Source organism: Entelurus aequoreus, linkage group LG06, assembly GCF_033978785.1.
Source record: "Entelurus aequoreus isolate RoL-2023_Sb linkage group LG06, RoL_Eaeq_v1.1, whole genome shotgun sequence".
NCBI classification, from domain to species: Eukaryota; Metazoa; Chordata; class Actinopteri; order Syngnathiformes; family Syngnathidae; genus Entelurus; species Entelurus aequoreus.
Window position 1 is genome coordinate 38,694,570 of NC_084736.1, and position 21,952 is coordinate 38,716,521.

Here is a 21,952-nt window from a genome sequence, read left to right on the forward strand (position 1 = left end):
GCTTTTCATGATGGCACATGAGGCAATGCCTCACCTGCCTCCCCTGACTGCATGTCACTGATATATATACACATATATATACATATACTAGGGGTGTAACGGTGAAAAGAGGACGTATAGTCAGTCTATCCGGTTTCACCAGACATGTCCTCTTTTGCGGGGCTGTCAGGGCAGAGTTTCTTAAATGCCTCAAATGTCCGACATTTTGAGTTAGGGTTGCGTGTATTTTCAATGTACGTTCAGGGTTAAGAAGGGGTTAAAAACCAAACAAATTGTGGAGGTGTGCCAGCAGCATTCGTGAGGGAGGGGCAGAGACAGAGAGAGCGAGAAAGTTATGATAAACGCGCATGCGTCGCCAGGCTCTGCTTTTTATCAATAGATTTATCAGATTTAAATTTTTATTATCTATAGCAGGGGTGTCAAAAGTGTGCCCCGGAGGCCATTTGTGGCCCACAGCTAATGCTTTAAAGGCCCACGGCACATTCTAAAAATACTATTAAAAGAAACAAAAACATAACAAAACTTAAATAAAAAAGCTTAAAGGTTAAATGTAATTTAGAAAAAGTTGCAATGTTGACTAATAAAACAAAGCTGTTTTTTTTCTTTCAAACTGTCATTGCTCAAAACATAATATTGAATCAAAATCAATGTTATTATGAATTATTGACCTATCCAAGGTTCTGATTACTTCACATCAAATATTCCACTAAGAAAAATATTTTTGGTGGAAGATTTTGCAAATTTGGTAAATAAATAACCAAAAATTTATATTTTGTTGTTTTCTTACTGTACCGAAAACGAACCGAACCGTGACCTCTAAACCGAGGTACATACCGAACCGAACTTTTTGTGTACCGTTACACCCCTAATACATACATACATATATATATATATATATATATATATATATATATATATATATATATATATATATATATATATATATATATATACTGTATATACATACACATACATACAAATATATACATATATATATATGTATACATACATATATATATATGTATACATACATATATATATATATGTATACATACATATATATATATATATATATATATATATATATATATATATATATATATATATATATATATATATATATATATATATATATATATATATTTCTATACATATATATATACTGCATGTTTGGATGGATATAAATACTGTATATACCTTTATATACATACCTATACTGTATATACCTTTAAATGCCTATATACATATATACCTATATATACACACCTTTACTGTATATACCTATATATATACCTATACATACCTGTATACACATATGTATATACCTATATTGTATAAACATGTATCCACCTATATACATAGATACCTATATACCTGTATGTATATAGCTCTACTATTCAACACTACTGCCATCTGGCGTGGGGGCGTGGTTGGGGGCGTGGTTATTTACAGCTAGAATTCACCAACTCGAGTATTTCATATATATTTCATATATATGTATATATATATATATATGTATGTATGAAATACTTGACTTTCAGCGAATTCTAGCTATATATATATTTTTATTTTATTTACATAGAAAAAAACAAACAAACGTGAATTTCAGTGTTCCAGTGGCTATCCATTAGATGGCAGTATTGTCCTGTTTAACTTCTCCGTTCATGATGAGTATATCATTTCGGCCGCCATGTCTGTAATTTCCTCGTTCTTCTGCTTCGTCTCCTTGTTGTGTGCGCAGTTGTGCACTCTATAAAAGCCCTAGATGTTATGACGTCTTTGGGCAGGCAAGCTGTTTATTTTGTGGGAAAGTGGATGTTAGAACAGGCTGTCCCCACTCAGTCTCAGGTCCGCATTGAGCTGGAGGGGGCGTGGCCTCCAGCTCCGGCTGAATACCGGGAGTTTGTCAGGAGAAAATCTCTGCCGGGAGGTTGTCGGGAGAGGCGCTGAATATCGGGATTCTCCCGCTAAAAACGGGAGGGTTGGCAAGTATGGCACTAAAGCAGTGTTTTTCAACATTTTTTGCGTTCAAAGAATGCGGAGGCACACCACCAGCAGAAATCATTAAAAAACAAAACTCAGTTGACAGTAAAAAGTCGTCGTCGCAATTGTTGGATATGATTTTAAAGCATAACCAAGCATGCATCAATATAGCTCTTGTCTCAAAGTAGGTGTACTGTCACCACCTGTCACATCACCCCCTGACTTATTTGGAGTTTTTTTGCTGTTTTCCTGTGTGTAGTGTTTTAGTTCTTGTCTTGCGCTCCTATTTTGGTGGCTTTTTCAGTTTTTTTGGTATTTTCCTGTAGCAGTTTCATGTCTTCCTTTGAGCGATATTTCCCCGCATCTACTTTGTTTTACCAATCAAGAATATTTCAGTTGTTTTTATCCTTCTTTGTGGGAACGTTGTTGATTGTCATGTCATATTCAGATGTACCTCGTGGACGCCGTCTTTGCTCCTCAGTAAGTCTTTGCTGTCGTCCAGCATTCTGTTTTTGTTTACTTTGTAGCCAGTTCAGTTTTACTTTCGTTCTGCATAGCCTTCCCTAAGCTTTAATGCCTTTTCTTAGGGGCACTCACCTTTTGTTTATTTTTGGTTTAAGCATTAGACACCTTTTTACCTGCACCCTGCCTCCCGCTGTTTCTGACATCTACAAAGCAATTAGCTACCGGCTGCCACCTACTGATATGGAACAGTATTACATGGTTTCTCTGCCGAGCTCCGGACAGCACCGACACTCAACAACAACGCATCATTTGCAGACTATAATTACCGGTTTGCAAAAAACATTTTTAACCCAAATAGGTGAAATTAGATCATCTCCCATGACACACCAGACTGTATCTCACGGCGCAGCACAGTGATTGAAAAACACTGCACTAAACAATACATTCGTGTTTCCACCAAACTGCCCCTAAATCAGCACCGTGGGTGTTGTCAGTCCCATCATTATGTGCTGCATGTCTCCCAGGGTTTGCATTGCCTACAAATAAAATCACTTTTAATGCGGTGGATGCACGCAATTGTAGCAGAAATGCCGCATTTATGGAATTATGTAATGACTAAAGTCAGCCATCAAATGCATCCACGCTGCAGGAGTGTGAGGAATATGAAGATATAGTCGCTGCGTAACGAGCAGGCAGAACCAAGACGGTTACGGAACATTGCCAACTTCTGCAGGCGTGCACGTTGACGTTGCCGCAGCTCGCTCTCTACCTTTGGCCGACGTCGCTCCCGAACGAGCCCGCGGTCCTCAGCGGGTTGGAGGCGGAGGAGGAGTGCAGCCAGGCGGGCTCCGGTGTCTTCCGCACCTCGGTCTTGACGTCCGGGTCGATTTCCGAGGGCGAGGGTGTCAGCTTGGCGCCCGCCATGGCTCCGGACGACGGCGAGCAGGTCGCTCCCCCTCAGCCCCTACTCGGTCCCTCCAGCCCCGACTCGGCCAGCGCATCTCCGGGGGTGAGCGAGGAGGCTGCTGGGCTCCATGCCTGACGTCGTCAGCGACTCTCCGCTTCTTACGTAACTCGCTGACACTTTTTTTTTTTATAGCTGCCGCAATTTCTCCATGAATTTGTCAATGGAGAGGAACGAGTGCATTCAAAAATACTACATCCACGATTCAGCCTCAGTCGGAAGTTGAAAAACCTGTCAGTCACGTGACCTCCTTTTCAAACACGTTGCCATGGCAACCACCTGGCAGCTGCAGGTAGTATGACGTGCAGGTGAAACATTGTTTTAACATCACATATAACAACCACGTCACAGACTATCTCAGGGATTTAACACAACATACTAGGGTTGTACTAGTTTAGTACCGCCATACTAATGAATCATATTCGGTACTATACTGCCTCTAAAAAGTACCGGTCCCGCCCCCCGAGCCCACGTCGTCGTCACGTCGAGTAAATGCTGGTTTTACTAGCAGAGGAGCATGTTCGATAGCGCACACACACGGAGTACTTACAAGCAGACACAGTGTGTAGACATAAAAGGGAGAACGGACGCATTTTGGTGTAAAAAGTAAAGATAAAGGTGAAGTTATAACACTGAAACGCCCTCAGGAAGAGGTGCTTTAAGACATTGCTAGCTAGCTAGCAGCTAACATCCATCCGCAGTACTTCTAAATCACTAATACTGGCCTCCATGGCGACAAATAAAGTAAGTTTCTTACAAGTATCATTATCACTGGAGGATGAGGAATAGCTAAACATGCTTCACTACACACCCTAGGTGGATAAAATAGCTCACTGGCATCAAAATGTAAACAATAACCATAGGTGGATCTCTACACCTGACATCCACTGTAATGATATCAAGTACAGGCACGTATCTAGTCAATACTACTATGATTACGTCGATATTTTTTTGCATCACATTTTCTTTCGTTTAAAAAAAAATCATATTATGTTTATAAATGTCCTTATTTTTGAATACGTCCCCGGACACATGAGGACTTTGAATATGACCAATGTATGATCCTGTAACTACTTGGTATCGGATCGATACCTACATGTGTGGTATCATCCAAAATTAATGTAAAGTATCAAAGAAGACAAGAATAAGTGACTATTACATTTTAACAGAAGTGTAGATAGAACATGTTAAAACAGAAAATAAGCAGATATTAACAGTAAATGAACAAGTGGATTAAAAATCTATTTTTACAGTTTGTCCCTCATAATGTAGACAAAATAATAGGTAGATAAATGACACAATATGTTACTGCATACGTCAGCAGACTAATTAGGAGTCTTTGTTTGTTTACTTACTACTAAAAGACAAGTTGTCTAGTATGTTCACTATTTTATAAAATGACTAAATTACAATAATAAACATATGTTTCATGTACCCTAAGATTTTTTGTTCAAATAAAGACAATGAAAATTTTTTGTGTTCCCCTTTATTTAGAAAAGTATCGAAATCATTTCGGTACCGGTACCAAAATATTGGTATCGGGACAACACTAGAACATCCTAGTCCATATTTTTAACAAGTACTAATCATATAGGATAGAACAGACTTTGACTATGTTTACGGCCCAAATCGGATGTTTTCCAGCTGACTGTGTGAATTGCAAGTAAAATGTGGTCTTCCTCAGACTCCAGTGCAGGGGATGGTGGAGGGTGTGTCAGTCCATCGCCAGCCAGGCATTTTAAGAAATAGACCTAAAAATGATCGATCATCAATCTTCACCAAGATGTCACTTGATTGACATTCTCGGCACCCGGGGGTCTTGTGAGATGACGCTGGCTGCTGCCACATCATTATTAATAAAAAATGACCGACAGGAAGGCGAGAAACACTTTTTATTTCAACCGTACCTGCCGTCAAAAGCTTAAAGACTGACTGCACAGTTCCTGTCTTCACAATAAAAGCGCTGCTCCATCCTGCCTGCGCTAACAAAATAAGAGTCTCAGAAAGCTAGCGTGCACAAGCTAGCAAGCTACGGAGTTTGTCGCCAATGTAATTCTTGTAAAGTGTATAAAAAGGAGTATGGAAGCTGGATACTTTCATGTGGTATTGGACAGAAAGGAAGACTTTTTTTCTCCTCCATTTGAAAATGTGGACGTTATCATCACTACTGTCTGATTCCAATCAATGCAAGTCATCACAATCATACCAACTTATATTCTTGTCTTCATGGAAGAAACATGCTTGTATTATCATTAAACACCTTTACCTTGTTAACAAAAACTGCAAAATATATATATATATATATACTGTATATATATATATATACAGTATATATATATATATATACACTACCGTTCAAAAGTTTGGGGTCACATTGAAATGTCCTTATTTTTGAAGGAAAAGCACTGTACTTTTCAATGAAGATAACTTTAAACTAGTCTTAACTTTAAAGAAATACACTCTATACATTGCTAATGTGGTAAATGACTATTCTAGCTGCAAATGTCTGGTTTTTGGTGCAATATCTACATAGGTGTATAGAGGCCCATTTCCAGCAACTATCACTCCAGTGTTCTAATGGTACAATGTGTTTGCTCATTGGCTCAGAAGGCTAATTGATGATTAGAAAACCCTTGTGCAATCATGTTCACACATCTGAAAACAGTTTAGCTCGTTACAGAAGCTACAAAACTGACCTTCCTTTGAGCAGATTGAGTTTCTGGAGCATCACATTTGTAGGGTCAATTAAACGCTCAAAATGGCCAGAAAAAGAGAACTTTCATCTGAAACTCGACAGTCTATTCTTGTTCTTAGAAATGAAGGCTATTCCACAAAATTGTTTGGGTGACCCCAAACTTTTGAACGGTAGTGTATATATATCCATCCATTTTCTACCGCTTATCCCTTTCGGGGTCGCGGGGGATGCTGGAGCCTATCTCAGCTGCATTCAGGCAGAAGGCGGGGTAAACCCTGGACAAGTCACCACCTCATCACAGGGCCAACACAGATAGACAACATTCACACTCACATTCACACACTAGGGACCATTTAGTGTTACCAATCAACCTATCCCCAGGTGCATGTCTTTGGAGGTGGGAAGAAGCCGGAGTACCCGGAGGGAACCCACAAAGTCACCAGGAGATCATGCAAAGTCCACACATCACATGGACGAAGATAAGACCTTCTGCAGGAAAGTTCTGTGGTCAGAAGAAACAAAAATTGAGCTGTTTGGCCACACTACCCAGAAATATGTTTGGAGGAGAAAAGGTGAGGCCTTTAATCCCAGGAACACCATGCCTACCGTCAAGCATGGTGGTGGTAGTATTATGCTCTGGGCCTGTTTTGCTGCCAATGGAACTGGTGCTTTAAATGGGACAATGAAAAAGGAGGATTACCTCCAAATTCTTCAGGACAACCTAAAATCATCAGCCCGGAGGTTGGGTCTTGGGCGCAGTTGGGTGTTCCAACAGGACAATGACCCAAAACGCACGTCAAAAGTGGTAAAGGAATGGCTAAATCCGGCTAGAATTAAGATTATAGAATGGCCTTCCCAAAGTCCTGACTTAAACGTGTGGACAATGCTGAAGAAACAAGTCCATGTCAGAAAACCAAAACATTTAGGTGAACTGCACCAATTTTGTCAAGAGGAGTGGTCAAATATTCAAGCAGAAGCTTGTGGATGGCTACCAAAAGTGCCTTATTGCAGTGAAACTTGCCAAGGGACATGCAAGCAAATATTAACATTGCTGTATGTATACTTTTGACCCAGCAGATTTGCTCACATTTTCAGTAGACACATAATAAATTCATAAAAGAACCAAACTTCATGAATGTTTTTTGTGACCAACAAGTATGTGCTCATATAATAATAATATTGCATTTCATTTATAACATACTTTACATTTGCGCAGAAATATCAAAGGGCTACCCCCTAATCCCAATCTCATTCTGGTATTTCATTCACTGACACCCCCCTGCAATAACACTGTGAGTTACAACTGCTACCTCACACTGCTCCATCATGTCATTTGTAAATGGTAAATAAAAAGAGAATACAATGATTTGCAAATCCTTTTCAATTTATATTCAATTGAATAGACTGCAAAGACAAGATATTTCAACTGGAAAACTTTATTTCTTGCAAAAATTAGCTCATTTGGAATTTGATGCCTGCAACATGTTTCAAAAAAGCTGGCACAAGTGGCAAAAAAGCCTGAGAAAGTTGAGGAATGCTCATCAAAGACTTATTTGGAACATCCCACAGGTGAACAGGCTAATTGGGAACAGGTGGGTGCCATGATTGGGTATAAAAACAGCTTACATGAAATGCTCAGTCATTCACAAACAAGGATGGGGCGAGGGTCACCACTTTGTAACAAATGCCTGAGCAACTTGTTTAAGAACAACATTTCTCAACCAGCTATTGCAAGGAATTTAGGGATTTCACCATCTACGCTCCATAATATCATCAAAAGGTTCAGAGAATCTGGAGAAATCACTGAACGTAAGCAGCAATGCCCGTAACCTTGGATCCCTCAGGCGGTACTGCACCAAAAAGCGACATCAGTGTGTAAAGGATATCACCACATGGGCTAAGGAACACTTCAGAAAACCACTGTCAGTAACAACAGTTGGTCGCTACATCTGTAAGTGCAAGTTAAAACTCTACTATGCAAAGCCAAAGCCATTTAAAAAACAACACCCAGAAACGCTTCGCTGGGCCTGAGCTCATCTAAGATGGACTGATGCAAAGTGGAAAAGTGTTCTGTGGTCTGACGAGTCCACATTTCAAATTGTTTTTGGAAACTGTGGACGTCGTGTCCTCCGGACCAAAGAGGAAAAGAACCATCCGGATTGTTCTCAGCGCAAAGTGTAAAAGGCAGCATCTGTGATGGTATGGGGGTGTATCAGTGCCCAAGACATGGGTAACTTACACATCTGCGAAGGCACCATTAATGCTGAAGGGTACATACAGGTTTTGGAGCAACATATGTTGTTATCATGGACGCCCCTGCTTATTTCAGCAAGACAATGCCAAGCCATGTGTTACAACAGCGTGGCTTCGTAGTAAAAGAGTGCGGGTACTGGGGGCGGTATAGCTCGGTTGGTAGAGCGGCCGTGCCAGCAACTTGAGGGTTGCAGGTTCGATCCCCGCTTCCGCCATCCTAGTCACTGCCGTTGTGTCCTTGGGCAAGACACTTTACCCACCTGCTCCCAGTGCCACCCACACTGGTTTGAATGTAACTTAGATATTGGGTTTCACTATGTAAAGCGCTTTGAGTCACTTGAGAAAAAGCGCTATATAAATGTAATTCACTTCACTTCACTACTAGACTGGCCTGCCTGTAGTCCAGACCTGTCTCCCATTGAAAATGTGTGGTGCAATATGAAGCCTAAATAGCAGAAGGGAAACTGTTGAACAACTTAAGCTGTACATCAAGCAAGAATGGGAAATAATTCCACTTCAAAAATGTGTCTCCTCAGTTCCCAAACCTTTACTGAGTGTTATTAAAAGGAAAGGCCATGTAACACAGTGGTAAAAATGCCCCCGTGACTACTTTTTTGCAATGTGTTGCTGCCATTAAATTCTAAGTTCATAAATATTAGCAAAAAAAAAAGAAGAGTTTTTTAGTGTGAACATTAAATATCTTGTCTTTGCAGTCTATTCAATTAAATATATGTTGAAAAGGATTTGCAAATCATTGTATTCTCTTTTTATTTACCATTTACACAACATGACAACTTCACTGCTTTTGGGTTCTGTAACTTTTAGGTAAGACACATTGTGTAAAAAACAACAAAGTACTACTAACAACTACAGTGGTTTGATCAAGTCATGTAATAATAATGTTCATAATTTACATTGGCGAGTGGACTTCTACAATTTCTCCTTCAAGCTGCTTCTCCATCAAGCATACAATCAGCAGCTTTTTCATATTTTCATGGATAAATGTCCGCCATTTGGAATTGATTTGAACATTCTTAGCTGTAGTTAAACTCATTCTGTTTCCGTACGGTGCAGAGGATCATGTTTTTGATTATTTCATTCTTTAATCCAATGAATATCAGCCATTCACTCTTCTTCACACTTTCTTCTTTCCCAAGGTTGGAGAACAAAGATCTTATGGGGTTCATTGTGGTCTTTGCAATACCAACTAATGGTGGGGATGCCTGTAACTCAAATGTTTGCTAGCAATAAAGCATAACAATTAGCCGAGAGACCGCTCTTATCTCAAAACACTCTTAAGTTGAGGCACCGTAAATTCCTTACTACAAGCCGCTACTTTTTTCTTTCACTTCGGACCCTGTGGCTTATTAGACGGTGTGGCCAATTTATGGATTTTTTCTTCGCTATAACAGCGTAAAAATTGTTCAAAAAAACAAGCACAGGAGTTTTTTTGTTTGTGCTATGGCGCCATCTTCTAGACAAGTTCGCTCACTATGGGTATTCTTTTTTTCCCCCAACTGGAGTGCCGTGTTCATCTTCCAGCCATCCATAGCGTGTCTACTCGTATAGATTCTTCATTCATCACTCCGAGCAACGTTTGTAAGTTTTACAATATAACTAAAACAATTCTTACTTACTAAAGCGTCCCATGTGTTTTCATGCATATTTGTACGTGCTATTGTAATGTAATCCAGCGAGCGTCGTTAGCATTAGCTAATATGCTAACATGTTTACGAGTGTCTGTGTTAGCATTATTAACTTACAATGACATTCTTTTTGTATTGTTTCAGTTTCACAAATTCCTCAGTAAATTCACCAAAACGTCACCGTGGAGTTATTGAGTCTGTTTAGCTGATTGGAGAGCTAGCTTGCGCAGCTAGTGGGTCCATGACCAGGACTTCTGTTTTGTTTGATCAGCCCTTTTACTGCCGTGTTACAGACAGTGATTAGAAAAAATCAAGGTATATAAATAAACATTTACAACAAACTTGTGTAAATAACTAATTTCCCAATGTATATATTATATAGTTCAGTGTGACTAATATGTGGAAATTATTTATTACTTCTAAAGGTTTGTGGGTGCGGCTTATATACCGGTGGTGGGTCCACGACGACGACTGCTTTGTTTTTAATATTTCTTTACTTGCTATGGTATATTATTTATTTATTCACTGTTCTGTTACAGAGAACAAGGAAATGGGATACAATTGCTTTGGTATGAAAAGGGGTAGGATTAAATAAGCTCAGCTTCTTCCTACTCCTTTTCGGACGTGCTGTAATGAAACAAGTAGAAATATGTGATGCATCATGTTGTATCGTATGCATGTTCCACATAAACTGAACTGAAATGAACTTCTGTTTTGTTTTACTGCTGTGTTCAGACACCGTTTGTAAACAATTATTGTAAATAAACATTAACAGAATATGTGTGAATAACTCATTTCACAACGTACAGTATATACACTATATTTTATAAAATCAAGCACTTAGGCATGGAGACTGTTTCTACAAACATTTGTGAAAGAATGGGCCTCTCTCAGTGATTTCCAGCGTGGAACTGTCATAGGATGCCACCTGTGCAACAAATCCAGTCCTGAAATTTCCTCGCTCCTAAAATATTCCAAAGTCAACTTTATTATAAGAAAAGTGAAGAGTTTGGTAACAACAGCAACTCAGCCACCCAGTGGTAGGCCACGTAAACTGACAGAGAGGTCAGCATAGTGCAAAGACTGTTGCTACAGAGCTCCAAACTTCATGTGACCTTCCAATTAGCCCACGTACAGTGCGCAGAGAGCTTCATGGAATGAGTTTCCATGGCCGAGCAGCTGTATCTAAGCCATACATCACCAAGTCCAATGCAAAGCGTGGGATGCAGTGGTGTAAAGCACATCGCCACTGGGCTCCAGAGCAGTGGAGGCACCTTCTCTGGAGTGATGAATCAAGCTTTTCCATCTGGCAATCTGATTGACCAGTCTGGGTTTGGAGGTTGCCAGGAGAACGCTACATTTCGGACTGCATTGAAATTATGGTGTGGGGTTGGTTTCCCTTAAGTCCCAGTGAAAGGAACTTTGAATGCTCCAGGATACCAAAACATTTTGGACAATTCCATGCTCCCAACCTTGTGGGAACAGTTTGGAGCGGGCTCCTTCCTCTTCCAACATGACTGTGCACAATGCAAGGTTCATAAAGACATGGATGACAGAGTCTGGTGTGGATGAACTTGACTGGCCTGCACAGAGTCCTGACCTGAACTCGATAGAACACCTTTGGGATGAATTAGAACGGAGACTGAGAGCCAGGCCTTCTCCACCAACATCAGTGTGTGACCCCACCAATGCGCATTTGGAAGAATGGTGGAAAATTGCTATAAACACAACCTTGTGGACAGCCTTCCCAGAAGAGTTGAAGCTGTTATAGCTGCAAAAGGTGGAGCCACATCATATTGAACCCAATGGGTTAGGAACGGGGTGGCACTTCAACTTTATATGTGAGTCAACGCAGGTGGCCAAATACTTTTGGCAATATAGTGTATCTGTGATTTATAGTCCAGTGTTGCTCATAAATGGGAAACACACATTTTCTTCTAAAATTTTGTGGGTGCAGATTATATCCCGGTGCGCTCTATAGTCCGGAAAATAGGTTGATCTGTTATGGAGGAGGATCAAACCATCATTTTGTTGTATTACAAAACTACTTGCTGTCACTCCTAGACCACCAGAGCATAACATGACAGGGTGAGTGCGCACTAGGTGAGTTTGGTCAGGGATTAAGTTTGTTATGAAAATACGCATGACATTTATTCGACATTTTACAAGCTGCTTCTAGTTTTACACAGTGTCTCAGGTGTCGCAGGCAACACGGAGAGTTGAAAAAAAAAACCTGTGCACCAGCTGTAATCTTCCTGATCTGACCAAATGTGAGGTACCCTTACTCCAACATACACAGACTAGGAACAAGGTGGTCTTTTCCACGAGGTGATGGTGCAATTTTCAATGCCAACAAAGAAATTGACTCAAAGAACGCTCCATTGTAAGTAAAGTAAGGTTCCTCTTTTCCAAAGACGTGCTAACTCGATGCTAATATACATTGTCTTTGCTATTGACATGTTACTGGTTTGCATTAGCGATTTTACATGGTGATTTCAACACCTCCAAATTTGTTAACGAAAACTACAACTAACATGCACGTTACAATCAAAAGTATTGTATTAACTACAATAATTACAGTATTAACAATTTTCAGGGGGCAACAAAAACCAACAACCCTATAAACTATACACTACTGCCATCTAAAGTCTCGAACTTGCAACTGTAATTGCAACTTAGTGTCAAACATGCAAATGAGATAACATAAAATAATAAACACCGCCAAAGACATGCACCTGGGGATAGGCCCCTCCCACCTCCAAAGACATGCACCTGGGGATAGGCCCCTTCCACCTCCAAAGATATGCACCTGGGGATAGGCCCCTCCCACCGCCAAATTAATGCACCTGGGGATAGGCCCCTCCCACCTCCAAAGATATGCACCTGGGGATAGGCCCCTCCCACCTCCAAAGACATGCACCTGGGGATAGGCCCCTCCCACCTCCAAAGACATGCACCTGGGGATAGGCCTCTCCCACCTCCAAAGACATGCACCTGGGGATAGGCCCCTCCCACTGCCAAAGACATGCACCTGGGGATGGGCCCCTCCCACCGCCAAAGACATTCACCTGGGAATAGGCCCCTCCCACCTCCAAACACATGCACCTGGGGATAGGCCCCTCCCACCTCAAAAGACATGCACCTGGGGATAGGCCCCTCCCACCTCCAAAGATATGCACCTGGGGATAGGCCCCTCCCACCCCAAAGATATGCACCTGGGGATAGGCCCCTCCCACCTCCAAAGACATGCACCTGGGGATAGGCCCCTCCCACCTCCAAAGATATGCACCTGGGGATAGGCCCCTCTCACCTCCAAAGATATGCACCTGGGGATAGGCCCCTCCCACCTCCAAAGACATGCACCTGGGGATAGGCCCCTCTCACCTCCAAAGATATGCACCTGGGGATAGGCCCCTCCCACCTCAAAAGACATGCACCTGAGGATACGCCCCTCCCACCTCCAAAGACATGCACCTGGGGATAGGTTGATTGGCAGCACTAAATGGTCCCTAATGTGTGAATGTTGTCTGTCTGTCTTGGCCCTGTGATGAGGTGGTGACTTGGATGGATAGATGGATGGAAAACAAGATACGTCATTCAGCCAACTCTTCGCACTTCGACACTTAGCGATCACTCCAGCAGCACTGAGAGCGGACTCAGCCAAACTACTTCTAGGTAATGTCGACATTTTCAATGCCAACAAAGAAATTGACTCAAAAAAAAAAACACTCCAATATAAGTTAAGGATCTACTTTTCCAAAAATGTGATGCTAATATACATTGCTTTGCTTTTCACATGCTACTAATTAGCATTAGCGATTTCAACACCTCCCAAATTTGTTAATGAAAACTCCAACTAAGATGCACGATACAATCAAACAGTAGGTGTGTAATAACTACAATAATTATAGTATTGGAGCTGCACGCCTTTAAGGAAAAACCTAATTGTGATTTTATCTCCAAAATTCGCAATTTTTACATTTTACACATATAATGCATAAAACTGCGAAAATAACGAAAATGTTACTTTTAGACTTGTCTGAAGGTGCCACACATTAGATATACAATATGCAATTAAAAATAAAAAAAGATTTACGCAGACAGACTCAGAACTTTTGTCTAGATCACGCTCTTAAACTGAAGACCTAACCGATATAAACTATACACTGTTTATAATGTAATCATCATTTATATTCAATAACGCAAGTAACCATTTTATTACTCATCCCTGGTAGAATTGTTTACCATTGTATTGTAATGTATCCTAAATAAATACACAACAAAATAAATGGACAAAAATGTATTTAAAAGAAATATCGATCAGCTTAAAAGTGCTTTTTTTTTCTCCAGTTGGAAAAAGTAGGTCAGGTTTTTGTTGTGTGTCTCCGTCACATGATCACGTCATTCTCGCTTGTGTGTCCGTATTGATGGGCTCATATTGCCCATCGGATTTGATTTTCAAACTGTGGAATGAGGGCTCCATCTAGTGGTACGCCACAGAATCACTCAATGAAATATTCCAACACAGTGTTACTGTTCAAACGGTGTGTAATGTTACCTAAAACATATTTTCTAATTAAAACCTCTGCCTTGTTTTTTTACTTGGGCCTACTACACTACTGCATTTTAATGTTTGTCATTATGGTGGTACTTGGAGAGACAAGTGTTTTCTGAGGTGGGACTTGGGGGACAAAATGGAGAGCCTCTGGTGTTCTAGACTTCCGTGTAGCCCCTTTAATGTAACAATGTGCTTGTTATTGTGGTTTGATGTATCATCTCAAATGTCTTATATCAGTGGTTCTCAAACTTTGTTCACCAAGTACCACCTCAGAAAACACTTGTGTCTCCAAGTACCACCATAATGACCAACATTAACATACAGTAGCGCAGTAGGCCTAAGTATTCATTAAAACAAGGCAAATGTTTTATTCAACAGGTTATTTGAATATTTTTAGCCACTGTAACATTACACACATTTTGAACAGTAACACTGTGTTTGAATATACAAACCCCAAAAGCAGTGAAGTTGTCACGTTGTGTAGATGGTAAATAAAAAGAGAATACAATGATTTGCAAATCCTTTTCAACTTATATTCAATTGAATAGATTGCAAAGACAAGATATTTCAAACTGGAACATTTTTGTTATTTTTTGCAAATAATCATGAACTTAGAATTTAATGGTAGCAACACATTGCAAAACATTTGTCAAAGGGGCATTTTTACCACTGTGTTACATGGCCTTTCCTTTTAACAACACTCAGTAAAGGTTTGGGAACTGAGGAGACACATTTTTGAAGTGGAATTATTTCCCATTCTTGCTTGATGTACAGCTTAAGTTGTTCAACAGTCTCACTTCTGCTATTTTAGCCTTCATATTGCACCACACATTTTCAATGGGAGACAGGTCTGGACTACAGGCAGGCCAGTCTAGTACCCCCACTCTTTTACTAGGAAGCCACGCTGTTGTAACACCTGGCTTGGCATTGTCTTGCTGAAATAAGCAGGGGCGTCCATGAAAAAGACGTTGCTTGGATGGCAACATATGTTGCTCCAAAAGCTGTACGGACCTTTCAGCATTAATAGTGCCTTCACAGATGTGAAAGTTACCCATGCCTTGGGCACTAATACACCCCCATACCATCACAGATGCTGGCTTTTACACTTTGCGCCTAGAACAATCCGGATGGTTCTTTTGCTCTTTTTTCCGACGTCCAGTTTCCAAAAACAATGTGAAATGTGGACCGTGTCAGACCACAGAACACTTTTCCACTTTGCATCAGTCCATCTTAGATGAGCTCGGGCCCAGCGAAGCGTTTCTGGGTGTTGTTGATAAATGGCTTTGGCTTTGCATAGTAGAGTTTTAACTTGCACTTACAGATGTAAAGACCAACTGTAGTTACTGAAAGTGGTTTTCTGAAGTGTTCCTGAGCCAATGTGGTGATATCCTTTCCACACTGATGTCGCTTTTTGATGCAGTACCACCTGAGGGATCCAAGGTCCATAATATCATTGCTTACGTTCATTGATTTCTCCAGATTCTCTGAACCTTTTGATGATATTACAGACCGTAGATGGTGAAATCCCCAAATTCCTTGCAATAGCTGGTTGAAAAATGTTGTTCTTAAACAATTTGCTCAGGCATTTGTTGACAAAGTGGTGACCCTCGCCCCATCCTAGTTTGTGAATGACTTGAGCATTTCATGGAAGCTGCTTTTATACCCAATCATGGCACCCACCTGTTCCCAATTAGCCTGTTCACCTGTGGGATGTTCCAAATAAATGTTTGATGAGCATTCCTCAACTTTCTCAGTTTTTTTGCCACTTGTGCCAGCTTTTTTGAAACATGTTGCAGGCATCAAATTCCAAATGAGCTAATATTTGCAAAAAATATTTTTTTTTTTTATTGTCTTTGCAGTCTATTCAATTGAATATAAGTTGAAAATGATTTGCAGATCATTGTATTCTCTTTTTAGTTACCATTTACACAACGTGACAACTTCACTGGGTTTGGGTTTTGTAAAAAAAATAATAAAACACTGTACTTTCATCATGTGTTTCTTTAGGCATGCCACAGTCTTGCACAATGCTTACATTGTGTCAGAACTGATTGGGCAGGTGCTTCTTAGTCTGGCAGGTTTCCATAGCTTCTCTTTCTCTCTCAGGTTTGGGAACTTACCACACAGAAATTCAGCAAACAAACATATTGCCACTGAGAGTGTAAAATGGCACGTGCATTGTTTTAGTTTCAGGCAGTGAAGTGTTGACGCTGTTTGCTGAACAAGCACTTTCTACTAATCCATCTTGTGTCTTTTAAAAGGTCTCCCATTAAGCTATTTTCATCATTAACGCTAACGAGCAGCGTTTGTCCACGCCTGGCTCGTTATTGTCCACTTGTTTTCTACACACTGCACCCCTGCACTCGACCAACACCATGGATGCCGTATTTGACATCTAGACGTCCTCCAGGAAGCAATCAAGGTCAACATGCTAGGCTATAGGCGACTAGGAGCGAGCAGCTACACAACAGCCAAGCACACAACAGCACACAAGCTCCATATAGGAAAGTAGTGACAGGTCATCAATGCCTTATGACACGCAAGGATTGATACTGTGTCCCTTAATGACTCGATTTGTGTGTCACTTTAAGAAAAACAACATGTGACCAATAGGGTGTCATTTAACTATTATGTTAGAACCACTATGGACTGGACTCTCACACTATAATGTTAGATCCACTATGGACTGGACTCTCACACTATTAACTAGATCCACTATGGACTGGACTCTCACACTATTATGTTAGATCCACTATGGACTGGACTCTCACACTATTAACTAGATCCACTATGGACTGGACTCTCACACTATTATGTTAGATCCACTATGGACTGAACTCTCACACTATTATGTTAGATCCACTATGGACTGGACTCTCACACTATTATGTTAGGTCCACTATGGACTGGACTCTCACACTATTATGTTAGATCCACTATGGACTGGACTCTCACACTATTATGTTAGGTCCACTATGGACTGGACTCTCACAATATTATGTTAGGTCCACTATGGACTGGACTCCCACACTATTATGTTAGATCCACTATGGACTGGACTCTCACACTATAATGTTAGGTCCACTATGGACTGGACTCTAACAATATTATGTTAGGTCCACTATGGACTGGACTCCCACACTATTATGTTAGATCCACTATGGACTGGACTCTCACACTATAATGTTAGGTCCACTATGGACTGGACTCTCACTATTATGTTAGATCCACTATGGACTGGACTCCCACACTATTATGTTAGATCCACTATGGAATGGACTCTCACACTATTATGTTAGATCCACTATGGACTGGACTCTCACACTATTATGTTAGGTCCACTATGGACTGGACTCTCACACTATTATGTTAGATCCACTATGGACTGGACTCTCACACTATTATGTTAGGTTCACTATGGACTGGACTCTCACAATATTATGTTAGATCCACTATGGACTGGACTCCCACACTATTATGTTAGATCCACTATGGACTGGACTCTCACACTATTATGTTAGATCCACTATGGACTGGACTCTCACACTATTATGTTAAATCCACTATGGACTGGACTCTCACACTATTAACTAGATCCACTATGGACTGGACTCTCACATTATTAACTAGATCCACTATGGAATGGAGTCTCACACTATTAACTAGATCCACTATGCACTGGACTCTCACACTATTATGTTAGATCCACTATGGACTGGACTCTCACAATATTATGTTAGATCCACTCTGGACTGGACTCTCACATTATTATGTTAGTTCCAATATGGACTGGACTCTCACACTATTATGTTAGATCCACTATGGACTGGACTCTCACATCATTATGTTAGATCCACTATGGACTGGACTCTCATACTATTATGTTAGATACACTATGAACTGGACTCTCACACTATTAACTAGATCCACTATGGATTGGACTCTCACACTATTAACTAGATCCACTATGGACTGGACTCTCACATTATTAACTAGATCCACTATGGACTGGACTCTCACACTATTATGTTAGATCCACCATGGACTGGACTCTCACACTATCAACTAGATCCACTATGGATTGGATTCTCACACTATTAACTAGATCCACTATGGACTGGACTCTCACACTATTAACTAGATCCACTATGGACTGGACTCTCACACTATTATGTTAGATCCACCATGGACTGGACTCTCACACTATTAACTAGATCCACTATGGACTGGACTCTCACACTATTAACTAGATCCACTATGGACTGGACTCTCACACTATTATGTTAGATCCACCATGGACTGGACTCTCACACTATAAACTAGATCCACTATGGATTGGACTCTCACACTATTAACTAGATCCACTATGGACAGGACTCTCACACTATTATGTTAGATCCACCATGGACTGGACTCTCACGCTATTATGTTCGATCCACTATGGACTGGACTCTCACACTATTATGTTAGATCCACTATGGACTGGACTCTCACACCATTATGTTAGATCCACTATGGACTAGTATACGGTATACTAGTATACACGAGTATACGGACACTGTGACCTCATACATACAGTTCAATGAGGCGCGCATCATTCCAACGCGCACCAGGGTTTGTTATAACAACGACAAGCCCTGGTTCACACCCAAGCTCCGACAGCTGCGCAAGAAGAAGGAGGCTGCGTGGAGAAGCGGGGACCGAAGTACATACAGAGAAGTGAAGTACCACTTCACCAGGGAAGTGGAGAAAGCTAAATCTGTGTACTCTAACCGTCTACAGGAACAGTTCCGCTCCAATGATTCTGCGGCAGTTTGGAGAGGTCTAAGGGCCCTTACGAACTATAAGCCCAAAACCCCCCAGGCCCTGAATGACCGGACTCTCGCTCAGGGCCTCAACACCCATTACTGTCCGTATGTGGGCTCTGTACCGAGGATGTCGTTGTGGCTTGTACAGCCCTTTGAGACACTTGTGATTTAGGGCTATATAAATAAACATTGATTGATTGATTGATACTGTCGTCATGAACGGCCTTCAGCTCATCAAAGCCATGCTCCCCCCACCATCACCCTCCCCACCAATGCCAGCACTTCATTAAAGGAGTTAAAGGACTCAAAGGACTCTAATGACATCACAGGACTCCAAAAACATCATAAGACTGTAAAGACCCTCTCCATCAAAGAAGAGGATGTACGCCGGCAGTTCTTGAAGCTGAATACGCGGAAGGCCCCCGGGCCGGATGGTGTCTCTCCCTCCACTCTCAGACACTGTGCGGACCAGCTGGCTCCTGTCTTCACTGACATTTTTAACACCTCTGTGGAGCTATGCCGCGTGCCGTCCTGCTTTAAGACCTCTACCATTGTCCCTGTCCCCAAGAAAGCACGGATCACAGGACTAAATGACTACAGGCCGGTCGCGCTGACGTCTGTGGTAATGAAGTCCTTTGAGCGCTTGGTCCTTCCCCACTTCAAGGACATCACCGCCCCCCTCCTGGACCCACTGCAGTTCGCCTACAGAGCCAACAGGTCTGTGGATGATGCAGTGAACCTGGACCTCCACTTCATCCTGGAGCATCTGGACTCCCCAGGAACCTATGCTAGGATCCTGTTTGTGGACTTCAGCTCTGCCTTCAACACCATCCTCCCTGGACTGCTACGAGACAAGCTCTACCAGCTCAGCGTGCCCGACTCCCTCTGCAGTTGGATTAATGACTTCCTGACAGACCGAAGACAGCACGTACGGCTGGGGAAGATTGTCTCGGACATTCGAACCACAAACACTGGTACTCCTCAGGGCTGTGTACTCTCCCCCTGGCTCTTCTCCCTGTATACAAACTGCTGCACCTCCAGTCACCAATCCGTAAAACTGCTCAAGTTTGCGGATGACACCACCCTCATCGGGCACATCTCGAATGGCGATGAGTCCGCCTACAGGAGAGAGGTGGACCGGCTGACGTCCTGGTGCAGCCTCAACAACCTGGAGCTGAACGCCCAGAAAACAGTGGAGATGATCATGGACTTCAGGAAAGTCACAGCCCCACCATCCCCCCTCACCCTGATTGACTCTCCCAACCCCCTTCCCCATTGTGGACTCCTTCCGTTTCTTGGGCACCACCATCACCCAGGACCTCAAGTGGGAGCCGACCATCAGCTCCCTCATCAAGAAGGCCCAGCAGAGGATGTACTTCCTGCGGCAGCTGAGGAAACTTAAGGTGCCGACAGAGATGCTGGTGCAGTTTTACTCAGCCATCATAGAGTCCATCCTGACCTCCATCACAGTGTGGTTCCCCGGCGCCACAGTCCAGGATAAGAATAGACTGCAGCGCATCGTACGTGCTGCTGAGAAGGTGACTGGCTGCAAGCTCCCATCCCTCCAGGACTTGTTCTCCTCCAGGACCAGGAGGCGTGTGGGTCGGATCACAGCTGACTCTTCTCACCCTGGACACACATTATTCTCCCCTCTCCCCTCAGGCAGGAGACTACGCTCCATCCAGACCCACACCTCCCGCCACCTGAACAGTTTTTTCCCCTCGGCCATCAGGCAAATGAACAATAACTCCTAACAGCAGCTCCTTGAATTCCTTGAATCCCTTCTAAGTCTATCTGATAGCTCAGTCACAGCTCTTTTTATACCAAATATGTGTTATATGTGTTTTATGTCGCACGTTTGCACCAAGAAAAATTGCTAGTTTGTGAACCCGTTCTCAAACAATGGCAATAATACGATTCTGATTCTGATTCTGACTAGACTCTCACACTATTATGTTAGATCTACTATGGACAGGACTCTCACAATATTATGTTAGATCCACTATGGACTGGACTCTCACACTATTATGTTAGACCCACTATGGACTGGACTCTCACAATATTATGTTAGATCCACTATGGACTACACTCTCACACTATTAACTAAATCCACTATGGACTGGACTCTCACACTATTATGTTAGATCCACTATGGACTGGACTCTCACAATATTATGTTAGATCCACTATGGACTGGACTCTCACATTATTATGTTTGATCCACTATGGACTGGAATCTCACACTATTATGTTAGATCCACTATGGACTGGACTCTCACACTATTAACTGGATCAACTATGGACTGGACTATCAAACTATTAACTAGGTCCACTATGGACTGGACTATCACGCTATTAACTAGATCCACTATGGACTGGACTCTCACAATATTAACTAGATCAACTATGGACTGGACTCTCACACTATTATGTTAGATCCACTATGGACTGGACTCTCACACTATTATGTTAGATCCACAATGGACTGGACTCTCACACTATTAACTACATCCACTATGGACTGGACTCTCACATTATTAACTAGATCAACTATGGACTGTACTCTCACACTATTATGTT

The 21,952-nt window shown here is 41.7% G+C and overlaps 1 protein-coding gene and 1 long non-coding RNA gene across 7 annotated transcripts in view; one reads left to right on the top strand and one right to left on the bottom strand.

Annotated features, from left to right (window-relative positions):
- Positions 1-21,952, bottom strand: part of kcnt1b (potassium sodium-activated channel subfamily T member 1b) — a 306,811-nt gene that overhangs the window by 166,460 nt on the left and 118,399 nt on the right. Inside the window, exon 1 of one of the 6 annotated variants that reach the window (XM_062050718.1) lies at positions 3,218-3,617. The exons of the other annotated variants lie outside the window; for them this stretch is intronic. Within the exon in view, the coding sequence (XP_061906702.1) occupies positions 3,218-3,372 (155 nt within the window). The 5' untranslated portion in view covers positions 3,373-3,617. Of the gene's footprint in view, positions 1-3,217; positions 3,618-21,952 lie in introns of those variants that run through there. 6 annotated transcript variants of the gene reach the window in all.
- Positions 3,446-5,612, top strand: LOC133652216 (uncharacterized). The gene is made up of 3 exons (XR_009826544.1): positions 3,446-3,457; positions 3,548-3,704; positions 5,097-5,612. It is a non-coding gene; the product is annotated as an uncharacterized LOC133652216 (long non-coding RNA).